At 38.7% G+C, this 16,020-nt stretch overlaps 1 protein-coding gene across 1 annotated transcript in view; it reads right to left on the minus strand.

Moving 5' to 3' along the window:
• phip (pleckstrin homology domain interacting protein) overlaps positions 1-16,020 on the minus strand; it is a 65,476-nt gene that overhangs the window by 33,989 nt on the left and 15,467 nt on the right. The window contains exons 13-21 of the mRNA XM_057822097.1: positions 15,008-15,106; positions 13,748-13,904; positions 11,133-11,267; positions 8,996-9,124; positions 8,644-8,869; positions 6,398-6,574; positions 4,003-4,186; positions 1,650-1,752; positions 1,262-1,399 (exon numbers count right to left, since the gene is read on the minus strand). Coding sequence (XP_057678080.1) covers positions 1,262-1,399; positions 1,650-1,752; positions 4,003-4,186; positions 6,398-6,574; positions 8,644-8,869; positions 8,996-9,124; positions 11,133-11,267; positions 13,748-13,904; positions 15,008-15,106 — 1,348 coding nt within the window. The remainder of the gene's footprint in view (positions 1-1,261; positions 1,400-1,649; positions 1,753-4,002; positions 4,187-6,397; positions 6,575-8,643; positions 8,870-8,995; positions 9,125-11,132; positions 11,268-13,747; positions 13,905-15,007; positions 15,107-16,020) is intronic.

The following is a 16,020-nucleotide window of genomic DNA, read 5'->3' on the forward strand; positions in this document are numbered from 1 at the left end:
CAAACTGCCGTAATTCATTTATTTCTGCAGGACTATTTTTTTTTAGAATCGTAATGTGACCACAATAGAGAGGAGTGCTTCGGCCACTCGTGCTCATGCTGCATTCGAGGAAGGTGGGAAGTCGAACTTATCCCACTCGGATGGTAACGGTTGCGACCTCAAGGCATTCCAAGCGTTTTTTATTTTGGCCATCAAAAGACATGTTGACCTCCAGAAAACAAGGCTTCTTGGAAGCGATCAAATAGTGGAGGAAAAATGACTGCAAAGGTAAATAGACAACACTGTAAACTGCCTTCTTTAGTTTTACTATTGACGGCTTTTCGACGGGCAGCGCATTTTGTCGAGTCTGATTGAAGCAACTCGTGAAGTTGGGGTACTTTTTTTTTTTCTGACATCGCGACCAGGGCCCCCCAGTTCGAGTGGCGTTCCAATGATATTTATCCTGGTCGGAGGTTGGAAAACTTCGATTTCCCACCTTCCTCGAGTATAGCATGAGTCTACAGAGTCTTGACTGAAGAATGGCAACATAGTGAAACGTGCATTTAGAGGCTATGGAAACAGACAGAAGAAATGGGCAAATGACAGTTACCAAAAATTTCCTATGAAGAACCAAGAGTAATACAAACTGTGGATACTTGCTGCTGGCTACAAAAAACACACCGGTACGAAAAATATCACTCCGCTCTGCAGCCTGTTACCTACAGAGCTAATGGATTACAAATGTTTCTGTCCATAGTCCATACTGCAGTTATTGGCATGCAATGGCAAGTTTTAATAACTTCATCCTGAAAACATAGCCAACACGATTGATTGCATGGGTCATCAGTGATTTTCATGCGTGCATATGTTGATTTTAATTGGCATGCTAGGACGGGCTCATTGAGCTTAGCCACTCAGGAGCCTTAAAACTCAGGAATAACTAACTAACTGCACGGAATTTGTTGAAATCAAGTCCACCGACTAAATAAACCCCCACTAACTTAACGATTAAAGCTTAAGACAAAAATTCTGAACTTAATGCTACAGATTTGCCTACCAACAAAGTTAAAACTCTTACATGCTCATAGAGAATTCCAACCAACAACCATTGTTACACTTCTAAGGAGTAAAAATATGTTTGTTATGCGTGTTTATTTTTAGGTGGATGAGGAACTTAGTGTCTGATAAGGGTACAGCCTCTATTCAATGCGTATGTTTGGCATGTTCTGTGTCTGATAAAAGGTACAGCCTCTATTCAATGCGTATGTTTGGCATGTTCTACCTCTGAGATACTGTCATCGTCATCGGCTGCCTCAGCGCTCTGCCGGCTCGTCTCCTCCACGGCCGCCCGGGTCTGGTAACCGTGGTTACCTTGACTCCGTCTCACCTCGTCAGCCATACACTCCGAAGTTGGATGAACCTGCGAGCCAGGAATTTGTAAAGCGTGGCGCCAACGTGACTCAGTCCATTAAAGAACCATTAGCGGGATAATAATCAGGGCGGGAAAAATGAGGCAACGTAGACCTTGGCCAAGGTGAATATATCAAGCCCTGTTACTTCCATCAAACATGTTTTTAACCACTACACAGTAAGTGTTGTAAAGTCGACTGTAACAGGAAAAAAAAAGGTAAAAAAGGTTTTTCGCTACGTTAATGTATTTAAAGTCTTACTCTGCTCTCTTTTGGTAGGGAATGGATGGTGCGTCTCCTGCGTTCTGACTGGTAAATATTTATCTCCTCCTCCCCTTTGGCTTCCCGCCAGTTCACCTGTTTCCTAAACCACCAGACAGACCACAATGTCAGCAAACTCTCTTGTCAAGAAATTGTATTTATGGCAAGTTGATAAGGAATGTAACCCCCACGATAAACATGGGTTCATTGCAAGGGCATAGGTTTGCATAGGGACGGTAGGGACAGAACACTACCAACTTTTCAGGATGCTCAAATTGTCCCCACCAACTTTTAAGCCTCCTTATTTGCATGATACAATGAGTGCAGTTATATGGGTAATTTTGATTGCCTTCCCCATAGACTTCATAATGTATTGACGGCTCTGATCGGTCATTCAAGTAGGGGGGTGCCCACATCAAGAGGAGCTGTTCACAAACTCACGCACGCAGCGACCTATCGCCGGATTTCTGTTGAAAAAGTACAAAAGCTGTACCGCATACAATCAGGAAGGATAGTCTGAGTGATCTGTTCGAGGATTCAAGGTCGTAATTATTATATTTTTCATACCATGCATGCATACATTTTGAAACGTGAAAAAAATCAATGGAAGAAATTAGCCGCTACTGCGTTGGCATCATAGTTCGCAATATTTACATAAAATATATTCTAACCGCATTTTTTTTTTGCTTTTAACCAAGAATCGAGACCTTTTTTTTTTTTTTTTTTTTTTTTTAAATAATCACCAGAAAAGTTCTGTTTACATCAGGCGGCCGCTAGCTACATTCACTAACTAGCATTGTACTTTGACATATTTACGTAAAATAAACGCAAACTGCACGTTTTTTTTTTTTTTTTTGCTTTTAAACAAGAATCGAGACTGTTTTACATCCATTTCTATAAGCAATTCGGGGATAAGCATTTATTCATATGAATTTTCACCGGAAAAGCTCTGTTAAAATCAGGCGGCCGCTAGCTACGTTCACTAACAGACTAGCATTGTACTTCAACATATTTACGTAAAATAAACGCTAACTGCACGTTTTTTTTTGCTTTTAACCAAGAAGGGAGACGTCTATCTCTATAAAGAATTCGGGGATTTAAGCATTTATTCACAAGAATTTTCAATGAAAAAAGCTCTTTGTGATTCCACTCCGTCAGCTTTGACAGCCTAGCCAACAATGCAGGCCCCGTGTTTATCGGCCCCGTGTCCTGTCAATACATTATGAAGTCTATGGCCTTCCCATATGTTGTAAGAATATACTAGATCCTACCATTATTAAGTACATTATTTTCAGACTTACATTTATCCCTTTTCACTTCCGGAATGTGCCGATCCATTTCCCCCCCCCTCAAATGCACGTTTGATTGGCTGATGACTTGACCCTCCGCTCCTTAGACACGCGCACACAACCTCGCCGACAGAAATACAACATGTCACCTTCTCCACCCCCTTCGAAGAGGAGGGATATTAAAAGTTTTTTTTCCAGCCAGCGCAATCCACTGTAAGTAATATAAAAAAAGACAACGAAGTTATGGAGGTGGGGGAAATACCACTAATTTTGCTATTAAGAGTCCGACCTGCATCAGCGGTTGCATAGCATTCATCTGTGTGAACTTAAAAACCTGCAAAACTACTGCGGTCAGAACAGCCTCCACAAGGAACAACGAAGTCAAGCTAGTCGACCCTCATTTGGGCATTGTTTGCATTATGTGCATTACCATAATGCAACGTGCTGGCTTCAGAGTGCAAGTCTCAAGAATGGGTCCACTTCAGAGGCACAGTGATATGAACATGAACTGACACGAAGAAAAAAAAAAGTGAAATGAAATCACACATCAGAATTTAATGAGAATACTTTGGATGCCTTAGGTGTAGATCGGTCCCAGGATATCTTAAGATTTTTTCTTTATGATTTTTTTCCCAAATCACTTTTATATTACAATACTTTAGTTTGAGCCTAGGTAGGGGTGATCCAGTGTCCCCTAGAAGTGGACTCATTCTTGGATAGCTCCCAGTTATTTTTAATAAAAGGACCTGCACGTCAAAATGTTTCTTTAGTAGTTTTTGAAAAAAAAAAAAAGGTTTGAATCGAACGTTGTATCACGTAAACCAATACACATAAAAGTAAGTCAGTACAGATTTATTTTGCTTTGATCATATCGCCAAATTCGCCATTCTCATATTCATGAGAAATGTGGGCCTGACCCCCATTCAATAATCTGTTTGGTCTTATTAATGTCCCGTCCCCAGCAAAAAGTGTACATGCAGGTTATGCTGTTATATCGCCCCCACTAATATTGAGACCAAACCTATGCCCTTGGTTCATTATGTTGCGTTGTTGCTGTGCGTTACCTAACAGAGGCGTCCTCCAGCTCGGGCACCAGCACCCGGCGGCTCCACGCCACAAGGTCTCCCTCCGTGGCCATCTGACTGCGTGGGGCGTTGCTGTGCATTTGCCGCACGCCCTCAATCTGCCCACTGCGACGAAGGCCCACGTTGGGCGGTGAAGGCACCTCTGTTGGGGACCCTACAGATGCTAAAGGATAAAAAGGTAGGAAGACCTTTATTTTATAGTTTATGTGATTTGTAAAAACATGTTCAGGTTTCTATTTACCGTTTTCTATCAGACATACTTATATTGGTAACTTTGTTTTGTTTTTTTTCTACTAAAAATAAATTATGTCCACTCAACAGTGCAATTGTGTTGGTAATTAATAGTTCATGTCTTCTGTATTTAGTTTTTTAAATTAAAATGAAGTAATTCATCTTTAAAAGATCCATCATGGCATATTCAGACCTGGGCAAAGGTGATCGTTTTTTTAGTCATGACATACAAAGTAGGGGGAAAAACACTTGTATCTACAATGAGTGTTTTCACATAGATTTCACCATCAGTTGACGAGACAGGTCCTACAGACATTGTGCCACGGTTTCGCGTAGGGGGCCGGGCAAGGCAGAGCGTCACGCAAGCTTAAACTGTGATAAACTCAAACAAACACTGCGGTCTAATGCCGGAATTAGGTGGAAACAGGACAAAAGTTTTAGTGCATAGGAGCAGGCAGGAGTGTCTCAAGAATGATTGAGGATTCAAGGTAATTATTATATAAAATATCACCATGCATGCACTTTGAAACGTAGTGGAAAAAAAAAAAATGAATGGAAAATTTGCATAACTTTAGCTATTTACGTAAAATGAATGATAACTGCCCGTTTTTTCTTTTAACCAAGAATCTAGACTGTTTTACGTTCATATCTAAAGAAATTCTGGGATTTACGCATTTATTTCCAAGAATATTCAACTTAAAAAGATCCTTGTTTTGTGATGGCCGCCATGTTGCATTTTGTATCCATACACAATAGCGCAACATTACATTCAAATAATCAGGTAATTTTCATCCAACTACCCGTTTTTTTGGCAAAAAAAAAAAAAAGAAAAAAGGAATAATTTAGACTTTTTTGCATCCATACAAAAGAAAAATTCGGCTTTGACACGTTTTATTTTATGTAACATTTCAATCTAAAATCAACGAGGGCCAGATAGCTGGCAAGACGTTAATGGGCAATAGTGACATCGGAATTCAACCTAAGTAAGTTGTGATTGTATATAGAAAAATGCAAAATTTGCTTTTGTTGAGTAAAACTAAGATGATTCTGCATGCTTTCCTCAAGTATTAAGATTGTGAAGTGAAAATTGATTTATTAGCTTAGTTGATTTTTTTCTTTTATCACAGACAATTGTTTTAGGTTGTTTTTATTACCTGACATGTTCAGCAAACACTTCCGCCTTCATCAGAGAGTCACTACCAGAGGAAGTGTTTGCCGAAACATGTCAGGTAATTAAAACAACCTAAAACAATGAATGAATGAATGAATGAAATGTTTATTGTCATCATCATCGGTATCATTGACAATTACAAAATGTGATATGATTAGCCCGAAGAAAGAAAGAACCGAAGAAGACAAGGGCAGACGGGAGAAGCATAAAGTAATTGTCTGTGATTAGAGAAAAAAGAAAAAGAAAAAATCAACTAATCTATAAGTGTAGACAAAATGAACTCAATACAACGGATTTATTAGCTGTTGAAAACCCAATTTAAAAAAAAATTAAGTTGCTATTTCGGGCAAAAAGTTATATGATATGTTAAATATTGCTATTGATCCTGAAAATATAGGTGATTATTTCTGCATTTGGTGATTTTTGTACATCTAGCGTAAAATCTGAGAATTTGATAGCCATTTTAAGCTTTGTTACTTACGTATATACTTATATAAAAAAATAATTAATCTGGATTTTATTAGGGAATGACTTTGAATTTTTTTGATGCCGCTTCTCATGGAGACTCATATATGCCTAAGGGAGGTGCCTGTTTTGGTATTAGGTCGCTAGCGGCTTTGGTTTTGGAAAAATTTGAATTTTTTTTGTAAGTAGGCCCCCTGCGGAGTGGATCCGCGCCTACTTTCCCATCAACAGACCATATTGTTTTCCTGCGTTAATCCTGAATATGATACAAATGAAACCACATTGGAGGGTCACATGGACCTAATTTCTCAGCTGACTTAAAGCTGGCAGCAATTAATCAGCTAAGAACATAGTAGAAATTATTGAAATGTGTCTTTAATTGTTTATAAATGTTTTCTATGTTTTAACTCCTTGAGTCATTTAACAGAATGCTGCCTATTTCCATGAAAAAGTAACTACTGAAGCCAATCAACAGAGCATTAGAACGCATTCACAAAGCATGAATACCTCTGCTGACTCGTGAGCTGGCATTAACAGCAGCAGCAGTAGCAGCAGCTGGCACAGTAGCTGCAGGTGTCTCATTGGAGCCCAACCTCTGGTCTTGTTCCTGCTGTAGTCTTTGGATCATTGTGTCCAGAGGACTGGGGCCATCCACCGCCTGTTCGCTGACCACTTGATTCAAGCCTGGTAAATAAACAAAAAAATAGAAAAACGAAAAGTGAGAATGAATACACTGAATCTAAATGTTGAGTTTGTTACATTAGTCCAATGTATTCTAATTATGTCTTAATTATGTGCAGTCAGTACAATTCAGTGGCGTGTTAATTGACAGTACCATGTAATTGCTCCACTAAAAGCATAGTGTTAAGCATGGTAAAAGGCAGATATGTTATTGTCTTGGCAGACAGTTACCGTAATTTCTGGACTATAAGGCGTACCTGACTATAAGCCGCCACCCACCAAATTTGACAAGAAAACAGCATTTGTTCATAGATAAACCGCACCGGACTATAGGTCGCAGCTGTCCTCCCTGTATTATGGGATATTTACAACAAAAGACTTTATTTGACAGCGGCATCATACGACTGTCATAAGACCAAATGAACCACCATGTATTGCTTCAAGAAGCTTCATTTGGCCATCACTGCTCCCTTGGGGGAGACAGTCAACCTCTGCTGCCACCTGCTGTCAACACTGTTGTTGTCCAGCATGCCTCCTAGCGTGCAATGCAGCTCTACAGATATAAATAACAATAAAAAGTCATCTGTGGTCATTATTTCTTAAGTTACTGTTCCAGTTGTTTCATTAATTGTTAGTTATGGTATTTGGTAACAATTTATTTGACAGTGACGCCACAAGACTGGACAATCATAAATATGACGTAACACTCTCAAGAGCATTAATTAATTATTATAACAGATGTCATATAGTGTTATCCGGCAAATTATCTTACTTTTGAATGGATGTAAAATATCCATCAGAGTTGGACATAGATAGATTTTCTGACATAATTTGCCGGTTGACACTTAATGACATCTGTCATAAGCATTCAGTAATGACCATGATAGTGTCATATCATATTTATGACAGTCTTATGACGCCGCTTTGTTACCTATTCACCCAACTAAATCAACAAATAAGCCACACTGGGCTATAAGCCGCAGGAGTCAGAATGAAGGAAAAAAGTAACGGCTTATAGTCTGAAAATTACAGTACTATAGAGCATCTTTCAGCGGAAAGGCAAAGTGGTAGTCAGGTCGTCAACTATAACACACATTGGAATTTTTTTTTCAAGAGGTCAGGCCAAATTGTCTTTTACTAAATGAGGCATGGTGTACCGTTTTTAGTTGTGATTTCTTAAACAGTATTTTTTAATTTAAGAGTAAATATTTATTGCGTTTAAATGGGTGTACTTGATCTATTAATATATACCGTATTCTGTGTAATTGTAAATCGGTTATAAAAATAAAAAAAATTGGGGGGAAGGGGTGTGGGGGGCAATATTTTATGAGATATTTTATCGTCCACTAGAATTTATTATCGCGGCAGGCCTATTTGACTGAAAATTTTCTCCACAATTTTTTTTTTTGCCCTTACCATGGGTTTGTGACACACCTACCACATCAACAACCCGTTCTCTACTATTTAATTACCGTTTTAAATTACATAACTTGCATAACTCATCGACCATCCTCATAGCTTCTGCTATGGGGTTCCATGCAGATTCCTTATTAAAGTTGTTTTTATAAAAATAATCTGTTGTGTCGTAAATCACTTTGTGACTTTGCACCTCTATAATGAATCGTTCATGTTCCCTGGTGTTTAAACCGTGATTAAGCACCTGGCCTGTTGACGCCAGGCCTGACTCCACCCATTTTGACGGATGCGTTTCCGGCAAAAATAGAAAACAGCCCGAGCCATCTGGCAGGCTTCGGCACAACGGAGCTTGTCCGCAGTCAGTCCGCAGTCAATCCGCCGCCGGTATAATTTGAACAATATGACAGAATAGAAACGGATTGGCTCCGCCGCTATATCTTGGTGGATCCGCACCGCACACGCATCTGTGCCCTTGCATGATTATATTCCCTGATATTAATGGCTGACAATGATTCAGGGATATACTTTTTGCCTTTGCCCAAGGGCCAGATTAGCTCATTTTATAATAGACACTATAACATTACCATAATTCAGTTTTAATTATCTGGTAATCCTTTATATGCTGTTAGAAAATTAAAACAACATTACACTCGTACCGGAGGAAGTAATTCCCATCTGCGGGATAAGCTGCTCGTCACGGCAGCTCTCTCGGCCGGGTACTAGCCGCTGGTATCGGGGCGGATGCGGGTTGCCGTCCACGTCCACTAGGAAAGGGGGTGGCATCAGGTGAGGTGCCTGCTGAGTCTGCTCGTCCAGCACATAGTTGTTGGCGTCACGGATTAGAGGCCGGTAGTCAGTGTGGAAGAACATCTGGTCGGCGATCTTAAAAATAGCAGAATGAAGCCATCAAGTAAAGATATATGTACATTTAGTAAGTACGTGTGTGTAAACGTATACGTGTGTGTATTGCGTATGAGTGCTGGAAAGTGCGAGTGTGAAGGATCTCACCTTGTCGTACTTGCTGCTGGAACCAAAGCCAAAAATGAGTAGATGACCATGGGAGTCGGTGGCAGCAAAATGTTGACCGTCTGGGCTACATTTGCAGTCAAACAACGCTCCGTGCCCCTGACCCTCAATCTGGGGAAATGTAAAAGAGTTGGCGGAAATTCTTAACTATGGGCTACAGCAATGGTGGCGGAAATTCTCAACTATGTGCTACAGCAATGGTCCCCAACCTTTTTTGCAACACGGACCGGTGTATTGTGGGCCTTTTTTTTTTTTTTTTCTTTTTTTTTGTCACGGAACATCAATGTGTGACAGAAAATTACATTTCATATAAACTAACACCACGGGGCTAAGAACGAACATTAAATGCACGGCAAATGTAACTCACCGTGCGCTGAAACAACCTTTTTTAACAGATGCCTCTCCTAAAATTTGACGTAATTAACCTAGGTCGTAGGCATCATGAGTTCTTCTCAAATTGTCAAAGGTTTCTTTGCTTTAGCAAAACGGTTCGCTACGAGGCATGATGCTCTCAGTGCATTCGCTTTTGTTGCCTCGTTTGCTTGCTTTTAGCCACATATTATGCAGATTGGACTTGGCTGTAGGCTCCTCTTCTAGCTAGGCAGGTGGCCTTTTCCCCGTAAAAAAGCTGCCCAAAGAAGTAGTCGCCCACAGCAGCTAACGTTACTGTTTACATTGACTGATGCAGGGCTGCTATAGGTGTGCAAACACTCCAGTAATGGCAGCCAACCACTACATGGCGACCAATACAAATCTTTACTCGTATTAGTCTATAGAGAAGACAGGGATATTGATGTGTCAAGAGCTACAGGCCAGATTGCAGTCGTTAATAAATTATTTATTTCTCTGGGGCCCGGTAGCAAATGTGCCACAGATGGGTACCGGGCCGGCCAGTGGTTGGGTATCACTGTGCTACAGCAAGACACTTTTTTTCCTGACAAAGGTTTAACAAATATATATATGTGTATGTGTAATATGTTCTCCAATATCTTGAGCACAAAAAGTGGCACAACACATGTAGACAGATAATATGACAGCACAGGCCTAATGTATTTTCCGGACCAGTGTTGTTTTTGGCAGTCATTTTAATTTTCGTCTTAGTCATATTTTAATCATTTCATGTTCGTCTTAGTCTAGTTTTAGTCGACAATCCTCAAAATGTTTTCATCTATAAATTTCAAAACTTTTAGTCTATGAATAAATAAATAAAAGGTTTCCAACAATTTTGAATGAACATGACAGACGAGCACGTGACTGTAGAGTCTACAAGGACATTTTCATGATTATAATACACACTCAGCAGGAAAACAGAACATTATTTGCAATTAATTAAACTCACCTGGATGCCGCGGACTGTATCTAAAATGTTTTTTTTTTTTTTTTTTTTAAGAGTTTGAGAAGACGCTGAGTCACCGCGCTAAATGCTAATGCTAACGTGAACCCTATACTAAAGCTACAAGTTAGCGTGATGACCACTCAGCACAGACTTTTAAAGGCGAAAGCAACATGGCTTATCTAGCCAATATAAAACAGCAAAACTTACCAAGCAGCACCAGACACATATGTTGAAATGTATGTTGATAAATGCGTGCTAACACAATACAATAAGACAATATCACACATTGTGAATTTATGGGAAACTATGGCAAATTATCATCTCGTTCTCGTGTCGTCAAGACTACTGGCATCCATCTCGTTATGTTTTAGTCTCCCAAGACACGTTTTCAGCACGTCATCCAAATGAAAAAATTGTTTCGTTAACGAAATATTCTCGTTATAGCGAAAACAACACTGTTCCAGACTTGAAGGTGCACTGGCCAATAAGAAATAACCGAAATTTAAAAGAAAACATAATTTGTCCACATAAAGGCAGCACATTTTTTAGACACTTAAAATATGTATTTTGTTACTCCTTTCATCAATTTCCACTCAAAAATTGAGAATTGTGAAAAGCTGCTGGAGCGATGATTTGTTAGGCGCCAGTGTGCATACCATCATTAAATGTATTCATTTATTCATTTAATCCAGACATCAGAATTGAAGAAAAACATCTGCGTCACATGTGAGGAGAAAGAAAATATCCGCAGAGGATCAGATCTTTTTTTCAGTGCCAGCTCACCATGTTGAAGTAAGAGCGGATCTTGACCCCTCTGGCCAAGTCCCACACGATACAATTGCCATCGTGACCCGCTGAAAAGAGGATGCGCGGGTCGAAGGGGTGAGGCTCCAGGACGAAGACCTCGTCTTCATGCCCCTGTCCAGATGAAATGTTAAGATTGATTAAGTTGTGCAGCGTTCCAAAAAGAGTCACTTCGCTACTTTTTTACTAATGTTAGCTAGAGGTGCAACAATTAATCGATTAATTGACAACTAATCAATTGGCAAATTAATCAACAACTATTTTGATAACCGATTAATCGTTTCGGACCTTCTTCACCTTAAACTTGTCTTAATTCTTGAAATTATACAGTAAATATAAGTTGTCAGTTGTAAATATCAGATTTTTTCATTATATTTTTGTTAAGTTAGACATGAACAAAAGTCTGCTTTTACTTTGGAAAACAACAATTCACATTTTTACCAGCTTTCGGACATCTTACCGTCTAAACTAGCTTCTTAATAAAGCTGCAACAACTATTCAATTGAATCGATTAATAAATTAATTACCAACGAATTTGATAATTGATACAGTTGAAGGAAATAGTCATCCATGTTCTACAAAACACTGGTATAGTTGCCTTTTAAAAGTGGGTCATTAGATGAACTAATGTTGTTTCCCTGTAGTAGTGCTGCAACGATTAATCGATTAACTCGACTAATTCGATTAGAAAAAGCATTCGAATTACATTTTTGCTGCTTCGAGTATTTGTTTAATTATAGTAGCGTTGTAATGGTTTCTGTCGAAAGGGTTTGCATTTCGGTTTATTGTTTTGGGTGGATACGCATCCCTCTAGTGGGAACAGTGAATATAACTCATTTGACATGGCTGAATCCAGCTGCTCCCTGTTAAGACCAACATAAGCAAAGTTTTTGGTGAGCTAAAGTTTTTCTTTAATGCATTCGTAATTTAGTTTATAGGTATATTTAGCTGTATTTTTTTTTGTGGTAATATGTGTTTGAACCATTTGTTAAAAGCATTGCAAAAAAACCAAGGATTTGATAGCATTTAAGCAAGGGGACTTTTGCTTTGTAAGTTAGCCAGTTGTTCTTTTGTTGTACTTAGATCATTTATTTTTTATACTAATATGTATATATATTAGGGCTGTCAAACGATTAAAATTTTTAATCGAGTTAATTACAGCTTAAAAATTAATTAATCGCAATTCAAACCATCCATAAAATATGCCATATTTTTCTGTAAATTATATATATATTCTGTAAAATAAATTGTTGGAATGGAAAGATAAGACACAAGATGGATATATACAGTAGGGAGAACAAGTATTTGATACACTGCCAATGGGTTTTCCCAATGGCAGTGTATCAAATACTTGTTCTCCCCACTGTACATTCAACATACGGTACATAAGGACTGTAGTGGGCATTTCAGTCTACTGTCATTTAAATCTGTCTATGCTGTCCTCACTCCGAAGCGTCTACTTTTTCCCAAAGCTAGACAGCTAGTGAACGACGCCTTAATAATCAGACTTCTTCCTTTTTCATCTGATTTATTAATAAAATAGCCTCAAACCATTGTCCTCTATAGACCGTCGTAAAACTACAAAAAAAAAAAAAAGTACACAAGCATTGCATTGGCAACAACGTTAGCTTAGCACGCTATACAGGTTCAATAAACATAAACAAAAAGCGTCTCATACAAAAAGAACATTTCGCTTACTAACATAATATGTACCTTCTTTACAACAACCATACTTACGGACAAATCTTGTCCAAGGATCATATAAGCACAACATTACAACGTAGGCGTCAGCCCGAGACGTTGTGCAGCCATACTGAACTGGCAAGGAAAAAATAAACCATGTCGCAAAGCGACCACAAGTGTTCGCTGTTAGACAGCACAAAAAGCCTTGCTGTAAAACTTACCAAAAGGCAGAATACTGTCTGAGCGGGACATGTGCGTTAATTGCGTCAAATATTTTAACGTGATTAATTTAAAAAATTAATTACCGCACGTTAACGCGATAATTTTGGCAGCCCTAATATATATATATACATATATATATATATATATATATATATCATAGTAGTGAAAGAAGTGATAGTATACTATTATACTATTATATATTATTTGTTATCAGATTACTCGTACTAACTAGTTAATCGATTACAAAAATAATTTTTCACCTTTTCCTTGTAGAGAGCGCGAGAGCGAGAGAGGCCACTTACAACATGCCACAAACAACTTCTAGGTATATTGTGTAGGTAATTCAGAGTGCAAAAGTGACATTTATCCGATTAATTCTTTAATTGGTCGGCCGATTAATCCATTATGAAAATAATTGTTAGTTGCAGGGGCTGTCTTTCTCATAAAAATTGGGCCAATTTTATATGTATGTCAATTGTAAAAAGAAAAAAAAGTATAAAGAATGCATGTCTGAAAAGAAAAGCAAGACATTGTTTTTGGTTTGAATAGCTCATTTTAGGGTCAAATTGGCCACTTGCGACCATTCTTCAAAAACTACTTAAAATCTTGCAACCATCTTTTAACTATGTACACGCCAAAATATCACATTGACATCGTGTTAAAAGTATTTTATAAATAGCCATACATACCATAAGGACGTGATCCAGGTTCCCGCTAATGGAATTCCACACTTTCAGGGTCAAGTTGTTGGCTGCTGTTATTACTGTCCTGTCGTGGCGGTCCCATGCCACCATGGTTACCTTCAGCTTGGTCACCTTGTCTTCTAATGGTGGCGGGTTGTACTTTCTAAAGAAAAGTCCTCAAATTGTTGTTTTCCAACCAGTAAATTGAGCTACACTTCAGTGTAAATCTTGAAAGTTAAAATGATTATGAATAGGTGGAAATTTCCTTGAAAAAAAAAAAACTAATGAGTCCCACATAACCAAAATACAGGTAGTCCCCGGTTTACGAACGAGTTCCGTTCCTGCGCTGGTGATGTAACCCGAATTTCCACGTCAGAAATCGGAATTAAACCTTTAAAAGTTTAAATAATTCAAAACACCCTCTAAATAAATAAAATTATCCAAATATATGTATTATACCTTATTGTACTGTTGCGTTTACAAGTAGCTGCTGATACAGCAATAAAAATCCACATAAACGATTAGCATGTATCAATTAGCGTCCGCGCATCATCAAAAACAATCACATAAACTCGCCCAAAATATTCGACCACAATTGAAAACGAACAATAAACAGTACAAAAGAGGTTACTGTATTTTTCGGACTATAAGTCGCACCTGAGTATAAGTCGCACCAGCCATAAAATGCCCAACAAAGAGGGAAAAACACTTATTTAAGTGGCACCGGAGTATAAGTCGCATTTTTGGTGAGATATTTACTTGATAAAATCCAACACATAGAACAGATATGTCATCTTGAAAGGCAATTTAAAATAAAAATACAATAGAGAACAACATGCTGAATAAGTGTACAGTATGATAATTTTACATTTTACAAGAACAACGAAATGCGAACGTGCACGGTATGTTAACGTAACATAGCTATTAAGAGTTACTCAAATAACTATAGCATTACTGCTAACAAGTTTACCAAACCATCAGTGTCACTCCAAAACACCAAAATAACATGTAAAATGATTTAATAATGTGTTAATAATTTCACACATAAGTCGCTCCAGAGTAAAAGTCGCACCCCCAGCCAAACTATGAAAAAAACTGCAACTTATAGTCTCGTATAATATATGTGGTATATACAGCCGTAACCTCTGAGTCTAAATCGTGTAAATCGAGTCCGTCGTAACCCAAGGACGACCTGTATACAGTTATTGCTCATATTTTGATGTTACGCATGGTTATAAATAGGGGCTTACAAAGAACTACACATACCCAGGTAATTTGGTCTGCATGTCAAGCAGGATGCTCTTCCAGCCTTGAGGCTGCAGTTGCCAGATTCGCGCTGTGCCATCCCTGCTGCCGCTCACGAACCTAATAGCGAGAAGAGAGAAAAAACCCCAAAACTAATTCATGAAAATGCCAAACAAACACCTCACGTCTACCAACTAATGTGTATACAGTTCAGCCGCCGAGTGAAAACAACATTACTTAAATTGGAAAAAACTGACATTGCGACTTTTTGGTAGTTTGCGATATATATTCCTATATTAGAATTAGAAGAATTTCCACCAGATGACTTGAATAGCTCTGTTTGAGAAGACTTTGGTGGACGCACTGTGACCACATTGTATTCATTAGAGATGTCCCAATCAGTTCATGTGATCGAAAATCGGGCCGGTCGCGCTATTTTACAGAGGATCGGAAATGGGTGAAAAGAATCGGGGGGTTTTCTGTTTCATTCTCGTACAGCCTCTTACCCTCCCTCCTGCTAAGCAGTGCGACCAAACTTTTTCTTGGTCACCAGTGCAGCTGGCATTTGGTACTTAAAGTTAATGATGACTGACAGGTTTGTAACTTTGATCTGGCCAGAGATGCCTTGGTAGCTCTACGATCAAAGGCACAAATATGTTAATCATTGTTCAACTTGGTACTGAGGGGCAGTTTACATGGCGACTCTGCGACACAAAGACTCAATGACTGAGTAGCAGAATGGCCTCGCGTGCATATGGTGTCGGCAAAGACGAAAAATTCTGAATCCTGCCTCCAAAGTGGAAGAATTCCATTGTGGGGGCTTGCTCTGCATGCATATCAAAAGCTTCCGCGGCGCCGATAACGTCAGCGGCGCTATTAAACATTAAAAACAGTCGGCATTAATTCACTGCTTTAATCATGTTTTTAAATTTAAATATGTTGAATGTTTCCATTTTTTGTGCCTTTTCGAGCAAAAGGAAAATGCCATTGCTTGGAGTGGGCGGGCATTATTTTTTTCCGGGCTGAGGAGTTTG

This window comes from Corythoichthys intestinalis, chromosome 19 (assembly GCF_030265065.1).
Source record: "Corythoichthys intestinalis isolate RoL2023-P3 chromosome 19, ASM3026506v1, whole genome shotgun sequence".
NCBI lineage: Eukaryota > Metazoa > Chordata > Actinopteri > Syngnathiformes > Syngnathidae > Corythoichthys > Corythoichthys intestinalis.